We start from the raw sequence: 22,417 nt of genomic DNA, 5'->3' as shown, positions 1-22,417 counted from the left end.
GAGAGAGTGCCCAACCAACTGTGAAAGCTGGGACTAATGACATCACTCATAGGCTCCTATGGTGCAGCCATTGTTGTCTTTCCTGCTCTCTACTACAACCACCACTGGCTGACACGGGGGATCATGTGATTTGAGCAAACTGAAAAAAGGTAAGTATATATATCTTTTTTAACAGGTTAGTTATCATAGGTGTTAGGTGGAGCATGTTTAAGGCTAGTTAGGCTGTAACTGGAATTCTACTTTAAGCTTTAATTGGAATAATCAGCAAGGAATTTTAATGTTTTTTTCTGTAGTTATGTCTGCACTGTACCTTTTAGCCTGAGAGTAGCTACTAGAAGACCAAGTACAATGATATAAAGTAAAACAATGGCAGCAATTGCAAACGTCAGTTTCCTTTCATTTCTTGATGTAGTTATACCTGAAATAAAAAAAAAACAATGTAGTGTAAAATTATATTTATATATATATATATATATATATATATATATATATATATATACATATGAAAGGCCTATGGGCAGACTGCAAGTTAGGCTGGCCAAACACACGGCTCAAATCTCGGCCGGTTTGAAAGAATTTGAACCGTTGATGGGCAGGCTGAATGTACCAAGTTGATCTATCGATTAGCTTGGGTAACCAGCCTGCTGGATTCTACTGCGATTACCGCTAGTAGCTGTTATAGCTGCTAGTTATAATCACTGTCTTCTCCCATCGGGAATGGCTTGCCCCTCCCCAGGAACAGACAATTGCTAGGCAGGAGGGATTCCCCTGTCAGCACTGTTTGTGTTGCAGCCCATGGTTGCAGGACAGAAATTCACACAGTGTATGGCCTGCCTTATTCTGAAGATTGTTCCCATATTAACCACTTGACCCCCGCCCACCTTACATATACTGCGGCACTCTGCCGCTGCTGGGCAAAGCTCCCATCCCCGCTCGTTCCCTGGTGAGCTAGCACGTGTGACCGGCGGCTCCGATGGCCGCCGGTCATTTATGAACTCCCGCAGCAGAGGGAGAAAGACAGACGGGTGATGTAAACACAGCCATCTGTCATTCTCCCTTAGATCATCACAGAGTAAAAACACACTAGTTAAAAAGAAAACAATAAAAATGACATAAATCTTTCCCGTATTTAGTAAACGCAATAACATTTGCGCAAACCAATCAAAATACGCTTATTGTGATTTTTTTTACCAAAAATATGTAGCAGATAACAAATTGGCCTAAAATGTTAAAAAAATTTGATTTTTACTTTTTTTTTTGAGAATTTCATATAAAAAAATTTGAAAATATTGTTATTTTTTCAAAATTGTCGCTATTTTTTTGTTTATAGCGCAAAAAATAAAAATCGCACAGGTGATCAAATTCCACCAAAAGAAAGCTCTGTTTGTGGGAAAAAAAGGACGCCAATTTTTTTTGGATACAGCATCGCACGACCGCGCAATTGTCCGTTAAATTCACGCAGTGCCGAATCGTAAAATAGGGCCTGGTCATTGAGCAGCCAAATCCTCCGGGGCTTAAGTGGTTAATATACAATCCCAAAAGCCCAGCTTCTAGAACTATAACCCTTTGTTAAGACAGATAGTGTTTAGATCTAGTTTACAACTAGGTCTAGAAATAAAGAGATTATTCTCCCACTTTATAAGACTCTGGTCCGGCCACATCTTGAACATGCCGTCCAGTTCTGGGCACAGGTCCTCAGAAAGGATGTGCTAGAACTAGAGAGAGTCCAGAGAAGTGCAACACAGATAATTCGGAGAATGGAGGACATAAGCTATGAGGAAAGGCTGCAACCATTGAATGTATTCTCTCTGGAGAAGAGACATTTGAAAGGGGATATGATATCAATATACAAATACTGTACTGGTGACCATAGCATAAGGAACAAACTTTTCAGAGAAAGGGAATACAATAAGACACGTGGCCACTCACTAAAACTAGAAGAAAAGTGGTTTAACCTTAAACTACGTAAAGGGTTCTTTACTGTCAGAGCGGGAGGGATGTGGAATACTCTTCCACAAGCAGTGGTATCTGCAGGGTGCATCGATAGCTTCAAAAAACTATTAGATGGGCACCTTAAAGACCACAGCATTCAGAGGTATACAATGTACGGCTAGCAGTAAAAACACACGCACACACATTATGGGTTGAACTGGATGGACTGAAGTCTTTTTTTCAACCTCACCAACTATGTAACAACTGATAATGTTAAAACTCAAGAAGACTATATTATGTTAAAACAGTACAAATATTTACCAGATGGAAGAAGGGACTTCTGTGACACATTATCCAACTGCTGATCCTCAATTGGATCAAAGCAAGTAACGTTTTCATTATTTTCAGGTGTTTTTGACCACCTTGCCATATAGATCACTGTAAAATATAACACAATTTACAAGTATTGTGTGGTTGCATATTCCAGAAGTATTATGCTGTCTACCTATAATATCACATTGATTCAGCAGAAAATGTTGTGTTTTGTTTGTGGATTGCCTAAATATTGAAAAATTGAATATCAAAATGTTCTGTGAAGCACTGCAAAGAACTCAGTATGAAAAGGGTATGAAAAGAACTACAGTGAACTTACAGAATTACAAAATGAGGACTGTAGGTTTACCATTTTAAGGGAATGTAAATTAGGTATTTTTCATTGCCATTACTGTACTCTACACTTTGAACTCCTGCTAGCTGTGGCTATTTAATTAGCTCTCTGCATCCCATTCCTTTAATGAGGAAAGTAAACTCTATAGAAACATTTATTAAGTAAGGCACTGACCACACAATAAATATGAATGGCTCTCTTTTGATACAACATTGTCTGTCATTGCTGTTATAAGTATATAGTATATAAGTGTATAGGTAATTTAAAATTTGCACTAAAGCTGTGTGAGTATCCTGAATTAAATGAAAATTAAAAGAATAAAAAGTTCCTACAGCTTTTTTGTTGCATATTTAGATGCATAGAAGCTAAGATAAAACTTTTTCCAATTTTTAGTAGTCTCACCTTTATTTCACGCTGAAATAGGATGAAGCGGTGAAGAAACGTTCTCAGACTTCCATATGAAACTAGGATTTTAAATGGGACTTCTTTCCTTTATAACAGAAGGATGACTCATATTGTCATATGACAGAGCATTTGTGGTCTATACATTTACTATGTAAGCAAATTACAAGCACGTTCATTATATAAAGGATTGCCTTCAAATTCCACACTAAAAGAAAAATGTGGACTCTGAGTGGCGATCTCTCACTTTCTTTACTGGCCGTAAACAAATAAAATATCAAGAGTTTTGACTTTACTGGCTGTATATTTGATGCAGGTCAGGACTCAGAATGTATTGAAAAACCCAAAGACTGATAAGCAACTTATGTTTGCAGAAAAAAACAAGGTTAACCCTTTTACAGCCTGGTCCGTACAGCGTACGGACCTACAGCACTGCTTGCAGCTGGCCAGGTCCCTACGCCATACGGACCTCATTTCTTGCTCTCCTATAAGCTCACGGTCACTTCAATGACAATGAACTTATAACAGAATTATTCAGCAGACTCTGTTGAACAATTCTCTAACTCTGATCAGCAGATTACAATCCACTGTTTAGAGTTATTAGGCACCCGATCCCACCTCCCCCCCCCCCCAGCGAACCCAATCCCAGCAGCTACCTCTAGCCACTTTCACCGGCTTCAGGTGCTGCAGGTGCTTAGAAGGGATCTCAGCATGTCCCCCCTGCCAGGCTGAGTCCCCCCCTGTACCGCCCCCCGCACCCCGGATCCATCCATCCCTCTGGCAGCATCCCTCCCTTTCCCTCTCGCCACCTGCAGCTGCTGACTGGCACTCCGGCGAGCTTTCAGGCTTAGTGGGGGGAGGGGGGGTGGACAGGGGGTAGGTTAAGCTGGGGCTTGGGGGGGCTTGGTAAACATGTGTAGTACAGTGGACTGAGGCAGCCCTCGCTACTGTTGGCTCCTATGCAGTATCTTCTCCTCCTCCTGCCCCCCAAATTCCTCCTCCCAACACATATCCCCTCCCACCTCAATCTCCTCACACTGCCCCCTCACTTCACATGATATCACAGTGCCCAGGGCAACACCTCCTCCTGCCCACCCCTTGTCCTGGTCCTGCTTCTCTGTCCACCGACAGCTGATCGGCTGATTATAGTAAACCAAGAGTTTACTATGTCAGACTGTCAGTTTATGAATGAATGAGGAGTCTCTATACAGACTCCTCATTCATTCATGTAAAGTGCTGCAGAGAAAGGGACTTTCTTAAGTCCCTTTCTCTGTCTTAAAAAAATATATGGGGGTCTGTTTAGACCTCTGGTATCTCACCAAAGAACCCCGCCACAACTCCCCTAAAAAAAAAAAAAAAATATATATATATATATATATATATATACTGTATATAAATGTAAAAAGTAAAAAATAAATAACTAAATAAAAAATGGAGCAGACTCTGTCAAGCAGATCCACCCGCTCAGCGGGGGATCTCTCTGCTGATCCCCACTGAGCAGGCGAATAACAGGTCCACATCTGCTCCGCTAATGCAGAACGGACACAGACACAGCCCACTGTTCTCTATAGGGTGGTCAGATGGAAACTGACCACCTGTCCATTTCCATCCAATCCGATATGCTAGATGGATGGAGAATGGGATCCCCATCTGTCTGTTTTAAGTGGACCAGATCGGATCGGATGCAGACAGGTGTAAATGGAAACATGTCCATTTACATCAGCCTCTCTATAAAAAATAATGGGTGGTCCAATTGAACTCGCTTTAAAAACAGACAGGCAGACCCGATCGGTCTGCTTGTATGAAAGGGGCCTAAGGCCTTGTTCACACTGGGCATACACAGCGTACCTTAAGAGGGATGAACAGGTGTTTCATGCATCTCTGCGCAGGCAGTCCTATTGAATTCATTTGGGATGTAGTAACTGCACGAACAGAGCTACCGCTCCCACTTTGACATCCATGTAGGTCAGCTGGCATGTCCCTGAGCTCACACTGTCTGCGTTCAGGGTTGTGCACCCACACATGTCAGATGTCAGATTGGGAACAGCAGCTATGCCTGTGCAGCCATTGCATCCCAGTTGACATAAATGGGACTGCCTGTACAGGGATGCACAGAACACCTGTGCATCCCTGTGCGGGTAAATATGGCCCTCTATGGGCATACACTTTAGTATGTCACATGTGAACAATGCTTTAGTAGTAACTTAGTAGGAATTTTGCAAGTTATGTTGTGTTTATGGGCACTAATAATGATTTTAGTGTATTTTTTGTGAAAATAGCGATATGATTAACACTTGCACAATAATTGTGGGGCCCAAAAAATCATTAGCATTTTTTTTAATCTACAGGTCATGTGCTTTTAGAAAATGTCTGGTTTGAGGGCCGGTTCACACTGGTGCAATGCCAGACATCGCATGCGATTCGCACCGCATTGCTGTGCAGATCACATGCGATGTCTGCGCGATGCAAATATAGCCATACAAACTGGATGGGTGAATTTGCATCACATTCGGACCAAACTCGTGCAGGACCCTTTTTTTTTTACTGCACCAGAATTTGATTGCATGGGTAATCACACCGATGCAATTAGATTCCTGTCTGAATTCACAGTTCGCACTGCGATCTGTAAACCATTCTGGGGGCTGTCATTAACTTTTTATTGACACCCGCAGCAGTTCACAGAGGGCAGTGTGAACTGTCGGCGATTCAGGTATGATGCAGGAACCCGCACTGGATTCACAGGGTTTCCCGTATCGCATCAGTGTGAACCAAACCTGAGGAGACTTTTCAAAAACTAAAAGCTGTAAGTGAAAATTGATAACCTCTGAATTTTTAGAGTAAATTGTTTTTCTTTATGTACAGTTTTGCATACATTCAGTTTTTACCATTTCACAAAAAGGTGCAATTTAAAATGTACAAATATTTATTATTTATTAACTCAAAACAGTTTTAACTTTTATATTCAGTAGGAATTTTGTACATTTTGCCATGTATGAATCCACTATGAATGATTTTAGTGTAATTTTTGTGAAAAAATTGGTTTGATAAACATTTGCGCAAATATTGCGGTGCCTTAAAAATCAGTAGAACCTTTTTTCTATTCTGCTGGCCTTGTACTTTTTTGAAAATATATGGTTTGGAGGGCCTTTTATAAACTCTAAAAGCTGTAAGTGAAAAAGGAAAACTTCCAGGTTTTTAGAGAATTTTTTGTTTTTTGCGTATGTCCAATTTTCACTATTTCTCAAAAAAGCACAATTTAAAATGTACAAATATTTGTTATTTATTAACTCAAAACAATATCAGTGGCGATTGAATGATTCACTTTTGGCAAACCCAACGGATGTGGCTTCAATATCCTCTCTTTTGACACAATATTTTAAAGAAAATACTGGAGATGATTTACCAACTTCAGTGGTGTGGGAAGCCCATAAGGCTAGCATAAGGGGTCAACTACTAGAGCTGGGGGCTCGGAAAAAAAAAAGAAAGGTCTCAACAAATGGAAAAGCTATTGTCTGAGATTAAAATTTTGGAAACACAACATAAACTCTCTTTATTGGCTAAACACCTAGAGGCACTGGAAAATAAAAGAGATGAACTCCGGTCGTTCCTTGATCTGGAGGTAAAGAACCATGCACATAAGATCTCGGAATATATGAATGGGGAGATAAGCCCGGTAGGCAGTTGGCCCGTTCTTTGCAGTCTAAACACACTACCTCTTTTATACCCCGGGTCAAGACGCGGGCGGGCACCTGGGTACATTCCACCCCGGAGATTGCCAAGGTCTTTCAGGAATACTATGCAGATCTATACAATGTACAAGGGGGTTTGTTCCACATCTCAAAGGAAGCCAGACTTGACAAAATTAATTCTTATCTGACCCTGGCTAAACTCCCGAAACTACCTGCTCGGGTGCTTTCGGTATTGGAGGAAGATCTTAATATATCAGAATTTGTGTTGGCTTTGAGATCTACACCAATGGGGAAAGCCCTGGGACCGGATGGTTTCACTATAAATTATTATAAGACATTTGGTTCAATTCTTCTCCCTTATTTAACTGCATATGCTAACTCTGTATCTGTCCACCCTCAGCTTTGGAAGGAAACACTTGAGGCCCACATCGTGGTTTTGCCAAAACCTGAGAAGGACCCTTCATGTTGTACTAGTTATCGCCCTATCTCCTTGTTAAGTTAATGGCGAAGGTTTTAGCCAATCGCCTTATGCCTCTGATACCCAAATGGGTCTCACCCGAGCAATCAGGTTTTGTACAGGGACGAGAAGCTCGAGACAATGCATTAAGAGCTGTCTCCCTGATCTACTATGTTAAGGTAAGCTCCCAGTCCACCCTACTCCTCTCAACAGATGCTGAGAAGGCGTTTGATAGGGTGGACTGGGATTACTTAAATGCTACTCTTCAACACCTGGGACTTGGAACTAGGATGCTGAATAGGATATTTGCACTATATTCCTTTCCAACAGCCCGGGTAAAAATGAATGGCTCAGTTAGCGATACTTTTCATTTATATAACGGAACCCGACAGGGTTGTCCTCTGTCCCCATTATTATTTGTTTTGTCTCTAGAACCTTTTCTGGCCACAATTAGAAACAATGTAGATATCCAAGGGGTTCAAATAGGACAGTTTACACATAAATATGCCGCCTACGCGGATGATATTCTTTTTTTCATCCAAAATCCTCTCGTTTCCTTACCTAACTTAATTTCAGCATTATCAGACTATCAGCAGGTTTCTAACTTTAAGATCAATATGAATAAGTCTGAAATAATGAATGTAAACATGCCCCCTTCAGATTTTATTCAAATTAGATCATATTTTGCTTTCCGTTGGCAAACAAAAAGTTTGAAATATCTGGGTGTTTTTCCTCACCCCCAGAGTTTCAATGTTGTATAGATATAACTATATTCCATTGTTAAATGGAATAAAAGATTTACTCCAACGGTGGTCATCTATTCCACACTCGTGGTTGGGCAAAATCAATATAATTAAAATGTCTATATTGCCTCGAATTCTGTTTGTCTTCCAGATGTTGCCGGAAAGGCAAACAACCCCGAGTCGCTAAAACGACCCTCTACCTTGTTAAAACAAAAGGGGGCTTTGCCCTCCCCCCAATTGAAACTATATTACCAGGCAGTAGCACTAGCTAGAATAGCGGATTTTGTTAAAACAAACAATCTTAAACTTTGGGTGGAGATTGAACGAGATTTAAGTGGGGTAGATTTATCTAGATCCCCATGGATTCCAAATAAATATAGGTAATTTCAGACTACAGTATCTCCAATTACTATTTCCACATTGGCTATATGGGATTCAATACATAAAAAATTTAAGTGGGCTTATAACTCACCCCTTATGCCGATAACAGGCCATGCCTTGTTTATTCCAGGCCTTATGGATAAGGGTTTTAGACAGTGGAAGCCAGGAGAGGAGCTTTGTATATATCATGTCTTTAAAGAGAATCAAATTAAAACACTTAGAGAAATTATTTACCCACAGGAAGCTACACAGATGGATGAATGGAGATATGGCCAACTGGTGAGTTTCCTGGGCTCTCTCCCACAACCTATACGTGAAATATCAGATCTTAACCCTGTTGAAACGATATTACATGCACAGCAACCACTCTGGCATGCTATATCTGTTTTTTATAAAGGTTTGCTGGGCATGAACTATCCAGACTATCCGAGATATTTGGCAAAATGGGAAAATTATTTTGTTTTACCCTTGTCAGACAATCAGAGAACTAGGATTCTCCAGCTGGCTGTGTCTTCATCCCTTTCAACTAAAACAGCAGAAGTAAACTATAAATTGCTAACAAAATGGCATTATTTGCCATCAAAATTGCACGCTATGTTCCCACTACAATCACCACTCTGTTGGAGAAAATGTGGCCAGGTGGCAACACATGCACATATATGGTGGCAGTGTCCAATTATTAAAGTACATTGGGAAACTATTTTGGACGCTATTACGAAGGTTACGGGCTCCTATCTATCGAGAGACCCATGGACAGTTCTATTTCATTGTACCACACAGTCCCTAAAATCATATAAACAATCTATCCTACCACATTTACTTAATGCGGCGAAAGCTTTGATACCAGCCAAATGGGGAAACCCGGAACCGCCCTCTTTCCGCCAGTGGTGCCGCAAGGTTGACTCTGTGGCACTGATGGAGGACCTTACGTACATCTCAAGGGGACAGGTAGATAGGGGTAAAAAAAATATGGGCTAAATGGAGAGAATATAAGAATAATCTATACTCAGAGTAAAAGGATTACCCTCAAGCTTAGGGAAACTTGCTTTGGATATTAATGAGAAATATATATTGTAAATACGTATTATATTATCTCCCCGTCGCCAATACATATTATAATCAATTGCCTAGGACATGTTTGAAATATACATAAAAAGTATAAGATACACACTGGATATTACCCCCTTCCCCCCCTTTTTTTTTTTTTTCCTGTTGTTTTTTTTCTCCTTTATGTATATGTACATTTATATTTTACTTATATACTTGTGTATTTGTATGTTGTTTATTGTTTGAAATTCAATAAAGATTTATTAAAAAAAAGAAAAAGGAAAACTTCCAGGTTTTTAGAGAATTTTTTTTTTTTTTTTTGCGTATGTCAAATTTTCACTATTTCTCAAAAAGGCACAATTTAAAATGTTCAAATATTTGCTATTTATTAACTCAAAACAGGTTTATCTTTTATATTTATAAGCAGTGATGAGCCAAACACCCCCCTGTTCGGTTTGCACCAGAACATCTCAAACAGGGGAAATGTTCTAGCGAACATGCAAACTCCATTAACCACTTTACCACCGGAGGATTTTGCTGTCTTACGTCCAGGCCACTTTTTGCGATTCGGCACTGTGCAAATTTAACTGACAATTGCGCAATCATGCAACGCCATACCCAAACGAAATTTACATCCTTTTTTCCCCACAAACAGAGCTTTCTTTTGGTGGTATTTGATCACCTGTGCGATTTTTACTTTTTGCGCTATAAACAAAAAAATAGCGAAAATTTTGAAAAAATAACAATATTTTTCACATTTTTTTTATATGAAATTCCCCCTCCCCAAAAAAATGTAAAAATCAAAATTTTTTATCATTTTTGGCCAATTTGTTTTCTACTACATATTTTTGGTAAAAAAAATTTCAATAAGCGTATTTTGATTGGTTTGCGCAAAAGTTATTGCATTTACTAACTAAGGGAAAGATTTCTGTCATTTTTGGGGTTTTTTATTTTAATGAGTAATGGCGGCGATCTACGATTGTTTTGCGGGACTGCGACATTGCAGTGGAAATATCGGACCCTTGACTGACATTTTTTACACTTTTGGGTGTACCAGTGACATTACTACAGTAATCAGTGCTATAAATATGCAGTGTTATTGTAAAAATGACACTGGCAGGGAAGGGGTTAATTTTATTGGAGAGGGAGGGGTTAATGTATGTCTGGTGCTTACTGACATGTGTGGGGGGAGGTGACTGAGTGACACAGGGACAGATCGCAGGTTCAGCTATGCTGAACCCTGCAATCTGACCCTGCCTGTCACTTAGGAGATCCGCCCGCTTTGTTTACACAAGCGGGCGGATCTCCACACTCGATTCCCAGATGATCAGGGAAGAGCGGCGGTGATCACCGCCGCTCCTCCCCTGGCCCGACTCCCGCTGTGACTTAAAACAGCGGGAGCGAGCCTCCGGCGGCGCGCGTGCGCCGCCCATAAGGGGAGGAGTCCAGCGACGTAGCTCTACGTCGCTAGACGATAACGAGCCACTTTGCCGCAGTACAGTCAACGTGACTGGTCGGCAAGTGGTTAAAGTCTATGGGACACGAACATAAAAATCAAAAGTCCTAATTTTAAAGGCTTAAATGCTAGTTATTGACCCAAAAAGTGTATGGGCACCTGGGTACTGCCCTGGTGGACATTAACCAATGCAAAAATGCAGTGATTTTAGTAATGCTTAAACACAGTGGATGAGATAGAAGTTAGGGAGAGTTTGTTCAGCCTAAGCAGGCTTGACGGTGGCATAGGTGGTAGCATACCAGGCTTGCACTTGAGATGCTTGTGGGTTCAAATCCCTTGGTCAGCGGGTGATTAATTGGAATCAGAGGTCAGAGTCCATGATAATGCGGGAAATCGAAAATCCCGCGAAGAAGCCCATTTGTTCACCATTCGCCGAACAAGCGAACAGCCAATGTTCAAGTCGAACTTACATTCGACTCGAAGCTCATGCTGTGTGTGTATATGCTAATATTGATTTTAGTGCATTTTTAGCAAAAATATTGTTTTGGCAATCATTTGCACAAATATCGCAGGTCCTTAAAAATCAGTAGCATTTTCCATTTATTCTACTGGCCCTTTGATTTCAGAAAATTAATAGTTTGGGGGGTCTTTTAAAAACTCTGAAAGCTGAAAATGAATACCTTCAGATTTTTTGAGAAATTTGTTTTTTTATAGTTTTGTGTATGTTCAGTTTTTTGTATTTGTTTCTGCTATAAATTATTTTAGAGTATTTTTTGGAAAATATTAATTTGGTAAACATTTGCACAAATATTGTGGGGCCTTAAAAATCAGTAGCACCTTCTTTTTATTCTACTGGTCCTATGCTTTCAGGAAATATAGAGTTTGGGGGTCTTTAACAAACTCTGAAAGCTGTAAGGCAACAATGAAAACCTTAAAATTTTTAGAGAAATTTGCGTACGTTCAATTTTCACCATTTTGCACAAAGGCGTAATTTAAAATTACAAATATTTGTTATTTATTAACTCAATACAGGTTAAGCTTTTATGTTTAGTAGAAATTTAGCAGGAATTTTGTGAAATATACTGTGTTTATATCTGCTGAAAATTAATTTAGAGAATTTTTAGCAAATATATGGTTTGATAAACATTTGTGCAAATATTGCAGGGCGTTAAATAAGTAGCAGAAAAAAATATACAAGGTATATTACACGCGCCAAATGAGGGGACCTATAAAGGTGTTTGAGGACCTAGTGATAATATAGTAAAAATATATAATAAATAGGTAAAGTGAATAAATAAATTGCAGCTGCTATAGTAAAGTGCTAGTGCTGACGATGAGATATAGTAATCAGGGAATGGTGATTAACTATAGCGCTTGCTAAAGTATATCAACCACAATAGTGAAATAAAGATGACAATATAAAAACACAATATAAAAAAACTTACTGTGGATATTAGAATATAGTGCTAATTAAATAAAAAAATATATATAAAATATAAAATTAATACTGTGCTCCGTAATGTGATAAATGACAATATCTGAAAAAATGAATCAATAGTAACTAAAGTTCATGTGCACAAAAACAGTTGATGAATTATAATAAACAGTCCATAGTAAAGTGTCATCCACCAAAATGTGACTTCTAAGTGAAAAAATCAGTCCAAATTAATTAAAGTGCAGGTGCTTCTTTGTTTCTTTCCAGGTATCCCTTCACCGTGGAAAATAGATAAATTTCAAACTCACCAGAAAATGTGGGTCCTACATGCCATACGACATTAAGACCAATCGTGCTTAAAAGACCCTCTCCAGGTCCGAATGCGTCCCCTCCTGGCGAATAGAGCTATCCCTCTGCAGTACCACTCTTACTGCTAGTAGTCTGCAAAGCAGGTATATCTCCTTCAGACACAATTGCTCCTTCTTGGAATGGTAATCCTCCTGTTGGGTCACCTCCAATCACGGGTGTATAATAAAAGGAATAAAAAAAAAAACAGATAGTGCAGTAGTATTTGGAAATGGTTTAATATTACACACAACCCCGGTCACTCCAACAAATACAATCCCAGTGAGGTGATAAAAAACAGGTAAAAAACATCAGGAAGGCTCAATAAAAACAAATGGTATCAAACGGTGAGGCAAACGTGAATATTCTCCATAAAAACAAGCAAAAAACCGCCGTCATACACGTGAGCTGCAAGTGGAGAGCGGTAGTTCCAGCTTGCGTTCCACTAAGCCCGTATGACTTCACGACGTGCGTTCCAGCTAACGCGTTTTGTCATTGGCTAGACGTCTTCAGAGCTAAATAAGTAGCACCTTCATTCTACAGATCATGTGCTTTCAGAAATAAATGGTTTGGGGAGTCTTAAACTAACTCTGAAAGCTGTAAGGGAACAATGAAAACCTCTAGATTTTTTGAGAAATTTGGATATTTCCATTTTTGCGTATGTTTGATTTTCACCATTTCACAAAAAGGGGTGTCATTAATTCACAATAAGGGATGTCAGTGGTTCACAGAGGGCAGTGTGAACTGCCGGTGATTCAGGTGCGATGCAGGAACCCGCACTGGATTCGCAAGGTTTCCCGCATCACACCAGTGTGAACCGGCCCTAAAATTTAATCAGGGGAAGTATGCCTTGGGTTCTATAAAACAAAGATAATTCTGAGCTGGGGGGGAACAAATACCAGGACAAAGCTGCCTATACAAAAATCTGTGATATCAAATTTGTAGAAAAATCAATAAAAATAGTGTGGCACTAAATAAATATGTAACAATAATACATCTACAAATGTATTGTGTATAAAAAAACTCAATAAATAAAAAATCCCAATGCATAAAGTGCAAAAATAATGTAGAAAAGTTAATTAATTGTGTAAAATCTCCAACATGATGAAGAATATATAATCCCATGTGGAAGTAAAAGTGGAAGTAATGGCCTCTTACCCTAAAGTAAGGACCATATAAAGCTTAATAAAACAAAAGTGTTCAATCCATGAAGTGCTCCAAGTGATTATCACCACCGTGATATCACTCCATGGCAGTTAGCTAAATCAGCCTCTTACCAAACAATATGGACCACTACAATAAAGTGGTAAAAAGCTATTGTTACAATCAGAGTCTCCTCATGCTGCTTGTCTTCCCATTACTCCAACGTCAACCAGTTTCAGAATGTAAAGCAACAAAGACAAACTTTAAAGTGTAATATGTTAAAGCAATGCCTCTTTAATAATAGAATTGCACTTACAAGGTCTCCGTTACAATATTGCTTAAACATCCCAAGAGTTGTTTCCAAGCAGGCAGTCTCTGAACGCTGATATCCCAGCAGCCACATAGCTTGATGATGTCCCCTGTAAGCCTACATCTGACACTATCTGCTGATGCTTTTGGTAACTGGTTGACATCGGAGTAATAAGAAGACAAGCAGCATGAGGAGACTCATTGTAACAAGCGCTCTTAACCATTTTATTTTAATGGTCCATATTGTTTGGTAAGAGGCTGATTTAGCTACTTGGCATGGATTAATATCATGGTGGTGACAAGCACTTGGAGCACTTTATGGATTGAACATTTTTATTTTTTTGAGCTTTATATGGTCCTTCCTTTACGGTAAGAGGTCATTACTTACATTTTCATGTCCTGGGTTCTGTAAAGCTCACCATATACTTATACAATCTGATTGTACAATCTCAGTACAATTTCCTTTAGATTTACCAAAACTATATAACAGGAGAAGTCACCATCTATCCAAATCCAATCAGGCAGGTCTTTGCACTACATAGTTGATGGTAGATCTAAAGGAGATTGCACATTTAGATTGTACAGTGTATGGTGAGCTTTACAGAACCCAGGACACCCTTCTCCTGTTTCCAATTTTACAGCTCTATCCCAATAGGCTGTTGTCTTATTTCTAGCTCCCACACACTCTGCCAAGTAAACAATCTATGGCTGTGTTTTTAGTGAGAACGATATTCACTGATTGCACAGGAAAAACATGCAGCTGATAAGGGGTGGCAGTGATCTGTTGGTGAAAAGTGGTGAACTTATCCTTTAAACACTTGAGTCCCAGTTGCCATTTTAACGAGCTGTCTGGGAAAAAAAAACAGTCAGTCTCAGTAGCTCCTAGGGACCCTGCTGGCACTGGCACTAGAAGAGACAACTGTCAGTGATAGTGGAAGTCCAGCTCTGAGCTTATAAGAAAAGAAACGGCCGCACATCCAGGAGTTCCAATTGCCTTTAATTTCTAAAGTGATGACAAAGTGATGACACTAAAGACACCAACATAGGGTCACGTACTACAAATATGCATATATATATATGCATAAAAAATACATACATAAAACCATGTATAAATAAATCGATGAATAATAAATGTTACATTATAAATTTTAGTTTATAGAGGATATGCATCCTCTATAAACGGTGATATGGAGAGACATCGCTTCCTCCTCTTAACTACTGACGTGGACTTGATATACCTGGATTCTGACTCCCATTATCGGATTGCCACTATTTCAGATGAGCTTTTATTTCATTGTTCTAAATGTGAGCAAGTATTTGTCATCTGTCCTATTGTGGATTATTAAACCTATTACACTTAGAGGCGCTCCGCTTTTTCTTTTACTTTTGCATTACAGAGTTGACTTCTCTCTGCTCTCCAGCCCTTGGTGTTATCCGCAGCTTATTTTATCTCCATTTACTGAACTGCTTAGTGACTATGCATGGACTTTATGTCCTATGGTGATGCTATTTAGGTATGTGTTATGCGCCAACATTTTACCCTCTCTGCAGCAGTGGATCACTGCTATAGTGACCTATTGCTTGCTGATCTCCACTGTCCAGACCCACCCTGAAAAAAAATGAAACAAAAAAATAGTTAAAAGGGAAAAGTGTAAAAAATAGAAAAATAAATTATTCCCAACATTTCAATCAGCAGATTTTGTTGATTATATTTTAGGGTAAATATATGCTGGCGCACACATTAAACAACTGTTTTATTGGGGAAAATTACAGGAAAATGCAATGCAAAAGTATATGTATCCAAATTTGCTACAAAGTTAAAATCCCATCTGTCCTGAAAAAAAAAAAAAAAAAAAACATGTATGATACGTTAGGGTAGGCTACAAAACCTAAGATATAATGTGTGGAAGCAAGGTATCAAAATGAAAAAAATGCTCTGAGAGGGGAGAGGGGGTTTATGGTGTAAAAGGCCTGGGGACTCAAATGGTTAACATCCCTCTATTTCAGTTCAGGGATATTACTAGCAAATATAGAAACTTCTTAGAAATAAAGACTATGTACTGAAGCTGAATCCTTTTATATCTATATGTAAAAAATGAAATAGCATTCATCTTCTTTAAACTATTCTTACTATTACTGAAAGCATATTTTATTAGTCTTTTAATGTAGTCCTGGCAGAAAAAGGAAGAAATTCTGTATTAATCCTACAAATGAGCAACTGAATCTCAAAATAGAACCTAAACAAATCTAAAGCAACCAACATTTTTATACATAAAATTATCTTGCTGAAAATATAGCTGTACATACACATAAACCTATTTTTAGTCATCTGCTTTAGAATTTCAACATATATTTTTAAATTAAACTAAATTATTTACAAGGTAATAATTGGTCTTATGTGGGTAAAATAGATGAGCTGTAACATTACTCTCTCTGCATGTTTAAATCCTATATTATAGACATCTCTGCAGAGAATGCATAACGTTCTAAAGGTAAAACCTAAATCAGGGTCTGGTATGTTGCCATCCTAACAAACGTATGATGCTTCCCCTAATAACCATAACCATATAACACATTTTTCGAACTGTACATTTTTTCTTATTTTGACATGGCTTATGGCTCTTTGTTGTTTAAAAAATATATATATTTCAAGCAACTGGAAGCTGTCTGATATGTGATATTGTATTCTTGTAGTAGAAAATCGCCTAAGAATGGAAACCATGCAGTAGCTGGTTAAAAGGGGGCCACTAGAGACTCTACTGTGGATGGTGTAGCTGCTAGACAACATAGTATAGACATAGGGAGGGGGGGGGTACCATAAAATGTAGGGTGGATGGACAATGTTTGCTGGAGATATTGGCACTAAGAAATGTCTTTACAAAGGTGTCTACTGAGTAAACAAAATGGTTGGGTTAGAGCTGAGAGGAGTCATTTCCTGCTACATTCAATCTTCCAGCAGTAAAAGTAAAAACCTCCAAATTCTCTTTATAGTGCAAAGTAAGAATTGAAGCTTACATATCCTGTAATCACCTGAGTAGTACTGAGAACCATCACGTGCTTTGAGCAGCTATCCAAAACTGACCATTCTCTCGTTGCACTGAACACAAAATAGGAAAAAAAATGGTGGGATCCAATGAAAAGAGGACGCTTGAAACCAAGTGATAACTTTTTAGTTAAACTTTTCTTTACCAGGATATTTTAGTTTTCATTTTCTTTTAGCCCTTTCAATCCTAAAGCCACATTCACATTGATACTGAGAGCCTCAGTCTTTGAATGGGCTTGGTGTATATGCTGCTTGAGCCGCCAGGTGGCACCGTGCAGGCAGTCTATTCAAGTCTATAAAGAGGCAGAAGCTGCAAGGACATAGCAACTGGTCTCAATCTGACAGGTCTGTGGGTGTGGGTAAGCAGTCCAAAAGGCACACTTCAGGCAAGCAGATACATATACATTTAAATAGAGGAAATTGACTACACTGAGAGAAGCAGCATATATTACCAGTCTTATGTCCTGTCTGAGGAATTATAATGTAGCAAATACCTGGAGGATAGTTTTTGTGGCCATCTGTGATGAGTCCATATGCCAAAGACTCAGAGATCCCACTTATCGAGACAGGATGTAGCAAGAGGTCACTAGCTAATTGTGTTGCCTGGAAAGACCGGGCAGTATGTGTGTTTTCTTTCTTTTTTTCCATATATATCCACATACAGTATAGCCCTCTGTGCTTGACATGGAATCTCTCACTCTTCACAAATATGTCCTTATGCAGTATGTGCACTGCAGCAGTGCCTGGCTTGCTTCAAGCATTGGTCCCCCCTTTTCTATTCTGTTGTTCTAGGTATTACAAGAGGCTGCTATCAACGGAATTCTGTTACTTACAAGTAACAGTTGTATAAAAGTTCTTTTCATTACTATACTAACTACCTAACTGCAATATGTTGTGTTTTATTTAGTTAATAGGGGTCAGATATACTTTAGAAAATTAGTAATTTGTATTACTTTATTTAAGTTAAAAAAATAATCATGTTCAGGTGACTTACTATTAAAAAGAAAAGCCCACAGCGCCTGCTTGAGGATGAAAATTTCCTCTTGAGTAAATCATCTTCTCTGTGCTGTGGAATTCTTCAGAATAATGCTGAATATACAAAAACAAACAATTTTATTTTTACAATAAGGCCCCTGAACACTACCTAGATGCTGCTGGTATAATACATACATTTATTGTGTAATACAATTTGAAGTGCAAACTGTGTCTTCTTGTTTCCTCGTCAACTCCATATGAAAATAAACTTCAAGTATAAGTTCCTCCTTTGGTTATAAAAATCTAATTTAGTCAGCCGAGAAATTATGTGCTTATTGTTAATAATATAAACCACTGTGCATATTATGCAATGACCTGTGACTTCTGCCATTTCTAAATGTTGATGATACATGTATTTACAGAAATGCTAACTTCTGTAAATCTATTAACCCTACTAGTACTAATATGAGTTACTAAAGCAGAACACTTTTGTGGAAAAAACTGATATACAGTGTAAGCAATTTTGTAAATTAAAGTGATTATAAAACCTAAGCATTTTTTTTACCTTACTTCATACCTTGCATTAAATCAAAAAATACTTAGGATTCAGCCCCCCCCCCCTAACCCCCCTCCCCTTATTTCATACTGAACCCTCATTTAATCAAGCCCTGTGCCCATCTGCAGCACTTCTCTCCCCTCATTTCCTGGTCTCTCTGGCTTTCCTGACGTAGTGAGAACCATTGGCTCCTGCTGCTCTCAACCAAAGCAAGTGATAAGGGAGCAAGAGGCAGGGCAGAGTACCTCTATCTGTGTCAATAGACTCAGGCAGTGAGAGGCTTGTAAGCAAGCCCGCATAAGTGCTCCCATAGAAAGCAGCTTTCTATGGGGCCACTCAGTGGAGGGGAGGAGCAAGGAGCACCAGCAGGGGACCTGAGAAGTGGAGGTCCGAAGCTGTTCTGTGCAATTCCATTACACAGAGCAGGTATGTATAAACCTGTAATTTTTTATTTTTATTTTTTAAAGCATTTACCCAGCAAAAAGTGTGTTTAGTTAGGATTGAGTGGAGATAATGTAGGTACAACATTTTTGTAATATAAGCAAGTGACTTGAAGATGATTTTTGTTTTCTAACCAAAGCTTTTTAATGTGACATTACTTTGTTTTTTGTATTATTTGTTAATTGTAGAAATTGCTGCAACATGGCCATCTGCTTTCTAGTGTTTATATTTAAAATAATATGTTCAATGAAAATGGACATACAAATGAATGTATCTGTTTACTGTTCTACAGATTGGTAAATAAAGTCACATTGAGTTTGCATGTTCTCCCTGTGTTTCTAGGGGTTTCCTCTAGGTTCCCTAATGGTAGCTTAATTGGCTCCTGTCTAAATTGGTTCTAGTATGTACTTGTATGTATACATGTGAGATAAGGACCCTAAGGACACCAGCTGATGTGATTATAGAGTATGTAAAGTGCTGCATACTGTTGGGTGCTTGCTGACCAAAGGTCTCCATCTTCTGGCACTATATTGTTATTCATTTTATTGTATCCATCTATATGACTTTTTTGGTAAAGTGCAGATAATGTTTACCATGGCCTTCTTCTTTGATCTGCTATCTTTGCAGTTGTCACCACTGTGTTTATCAGTAATTTTACAAATGCAATGCAAAGTAGCAAAGAAGATATGCTTTGGGATTTGCTTAATGCATATTATTAGGAGCTGTACTTTTACACACCTGTTGCCTTGATCATTTTTGCTCTGGGCTTTTATGTAATGTTAAGCCTGTCTCAGTAGTCTGTGTCAAAGGGGTTGGCAATATCTGTTATGAACATTTATCAGCCAGGTGTAGCCCAGGGGTGGGGGTGTAGCCCAGTGGTGAGGGCTGGGAATGTGATAATATTCAAGTTATTTCTTTTGGGATTTTGACTACAGGGACCATTTGCTGGGAAGCCTTAAATGAAGGGAGAGCATATCATCTCTGGAGAAACCTGGCACTTGCAGCTGCTGAAATGGATGTAAGGGAGTTTAAAACACAAGAACCCTCTCTGCTGACCTGCAACTACAGTAAAAAAAAAAGTCAAACACATAGAAAAACGTTATCTCTGAAGGATCTAGACCCGTATTGGGGTCTGGGGCCTATTATACATTTTTTCTGCAAATTCTTAACAATATAGAAGACATAAGCAGGTTGATGTTTACTTGGGTATCTTGTATAAATTCTTTAGTCTTGACAACATACTGGTCAATACGTGTTACACAAGTTGTTAACTTGTTTAAATCCGGAGTCCCCCTCCGTTCCCACCAAGAAATTCCCATATTAACATAAGTCAGCTATCCAGAACCTCAACTCCTTCTACCCCTTTTGCTGATGCAAGTAAAGGTGATGACTGTCTCCCAGCTAGGACAGAGGATTCTGTCCATATAAGAATCCAGCAAAGAAATGACAGGAAGACTATCACAACTGTGAAAGGCTTTGCAGATGACTGCGACAAAAAGAAACTAGGTAAAGCTTTCAAGAAGAAATTAGATTGCAATGGTACTGTTGTTGAACACCCAGAATATGGAGATGTGATCCATCTTCAAGGTGACCAGCACAAGAATGCTTGGCAGTCCGTTAGGGAGGTTGGTCTGGCCAATGAAGATCAACTGAAAATTCATGGATTTTATTGTTCAAGAAGTAACCTCAGCTTTTACCTTTTTCAATGATTTCTTTCTGTAATGAGTAGCAATATTAAGATCTAACCATTGTCACAAGTTTAACTATCTTGTGAATAATCTACCTCTTTAAAGAACTTGAACAACTTATTTAAACCTTTTAGTCATTGTGAGCCAGTCCTGTTTTGTAGCTTTATGTTACAAATGCTGATCGGCCATGGCATTGTGACCACTGACAGGTAGAGTGAATGACATTGATTATCTTGCTGCATTGTCATTTGAAGGTGGGTGGGATGTAGTGGCCGGTGTGTGGGTATGTAGTCCCTAAGAGTTGGGGTGTTAAGGACAGGAAGAAGTGGGCAAGTGTGGGGATTTGAGTAAATTTGACGGGTGCCGGGTTGTGATGGCTGGACAGCTAGGTGGGAGCATCTCTGGGTCTGCGGGTCTGCGGTGGCCATGGGCTATGAGGGGTGGTCAGGGGGGGATGGGTTGGGCCAATGGTAGGATCATTGGTGGCCAGGACTCGTTGAGGCAGGTGGGAAAAAAAAGTTAGTCACTGAAAATTGTAATCACAGCATGGACAATTACCCACTATTTTACTGGTATTTATATAACCCAAAATTGATGGCAAGTCTTTAAATCTTTTATATCTATTATCCCAGATATGAAAAGCTTCCAAAAAGCATGACTTCTAATATAGTTCTTAACTGATGCAAGACAACTGACACTTTATTTCTGGAAAATGTCCATGATTCTACTAATAGTGTGGATCAGTGTATTTAATGATATCTTTGGTCAGTCTGGATTTATTTCTCCTCCTCTGAATCCATGAAATGGAAAATCTAACTCTCCCCTTCTCCCCCTACAATTGACATATACAATGCTCAGCATAAATAAATACACCCCTTTGAAAAATAAGATTTTAATCAACATCTCAATAAACACAAGTAGGATTTCCAAAATTTTTACAAATCAGAGTTTTATAGAACATTTGTTTAGCTCATTACATGAAAGTAAGTTTAATAATATAACTTATATTACAACATCTTCAGTTTTATTTAAATTAGTTGATGCAAAAATAAATACACCCCACAACAATAACTACTACATCTAGTATTTTGTATGACCACCATAATTTGTAAGGACAGAACCAAGACTTCTAGGAATAGAATGAACAAGTTGGCTACATCTTGAAACATCTATCGTTTTCTTTTCTTCAAGAATTACCTCTTTTTGAGCCTGGATGATGGCTGGAGAGTGATGCTCAACTTGTCTCTTCAGAATTCCCCATAGCTGTTCGATTGGGTTCAAATCAGGAGACATAATTGGCCACTGAATCACTTTCACCCTATTCTTCTTCAGAAATGCAAGTGGCTTCAGATGTGTGTTTTGGATCATTGTCATGTTGGAAAAGTGCATGACAACCAAGGGCACGGAGTGATGGTAGCATCTTCTCTTTCAATATAGAACAGTACATCTGTGAATTTATGATACCATCAATGAAAAGCAGCTCCCTGGCACCAGTAGCACTCATTCAGCCCCACAGAAGGACACTGACACCCCCTTGTTGCACTGTATGCATCGTGCATTTATCTTTGTACTCCTCACCTTTGCAACACCATACAGTTTTGAAGCCATCAGTTCCAAAAACATTTATCTTGGTCTCATCATTCCAGAGTACAGAGTCCCAGTAGTCCTGTTCTTTCTCAGCTTGGGCCTGGCAAATTTTAGGGAGCCT

At 38.9% G+C, this 22,417-nt stretch overlaps 1 protein-coding gene and 1 pseudogene across 3 annotated transcripts in view; one reads left to right on the top strand and one right to left on the bottom strand.

The window, feature by feature from the left end:
- The window catches only part of MSR1 (macrophage scavenger receptor 1), a 65,073-nt gene extending 62,022 nt beyond the window's left edge, over positions 1–3,051 (bottom strand). The window contains exons 1-3 of one of the 2 annotated variants that reach the window (XM_082262264.1): positions 3,005–3,051; positions 2,254–2,372; positions 311–418 (exon numbers count right to left, since the gene is read on the bottom strand). In XM_082262264.1, coding sequence (XP_082118390.1) covers positions 311–418; positions 2,254–2,362 — 217 coding nt within the window. In that variant the 5' untranslated portion in view covers positions 2,363–2,372; positions 3,005–3,051. The remainder of the gene's footprint in view (positions 1–310; positions 419–2,253; positions 2,373–3,004) is intronic. The other variant, XM_082262265.1, reaches the window with a different exon arrangement.
- A 4,140-nt stretch (positions 3,052–7,191) lies between these two features.
- LOC309549265 (eukaryotic translation initiation factor 1-like) lies at positions 7,192–20,730 on the top strand (annotated as a pseudogene). The gene is made up of 2 exons: positions 7,192–7,326; positions 20,352–20,730. The product of its transcript is annotated as a eukaryotic translation initiation factor 1-like (transcript).
- Positions 20,731–22,417: the final 1,687 nt, after the last annotated feature.

Source organism: Pelophylax lessonae (assembly GCF_965119305.1).
Source record: "Pelophylax lessonae genome assembly, chromosome: 1".
In the NCBI taxonomy this organism is placed as follows: domain Eukaryota; kingdom Metazoa; phylum Chordata; class Amphibia; order Anura; family Ranidae; genus Pelophylax; species Pelophylax lessonae.
The sequence above is the reverse complement of the archived record's forward strand: the minus strand, read 5'-3'. Positions and strand labels throughout refer to the sequence as shown.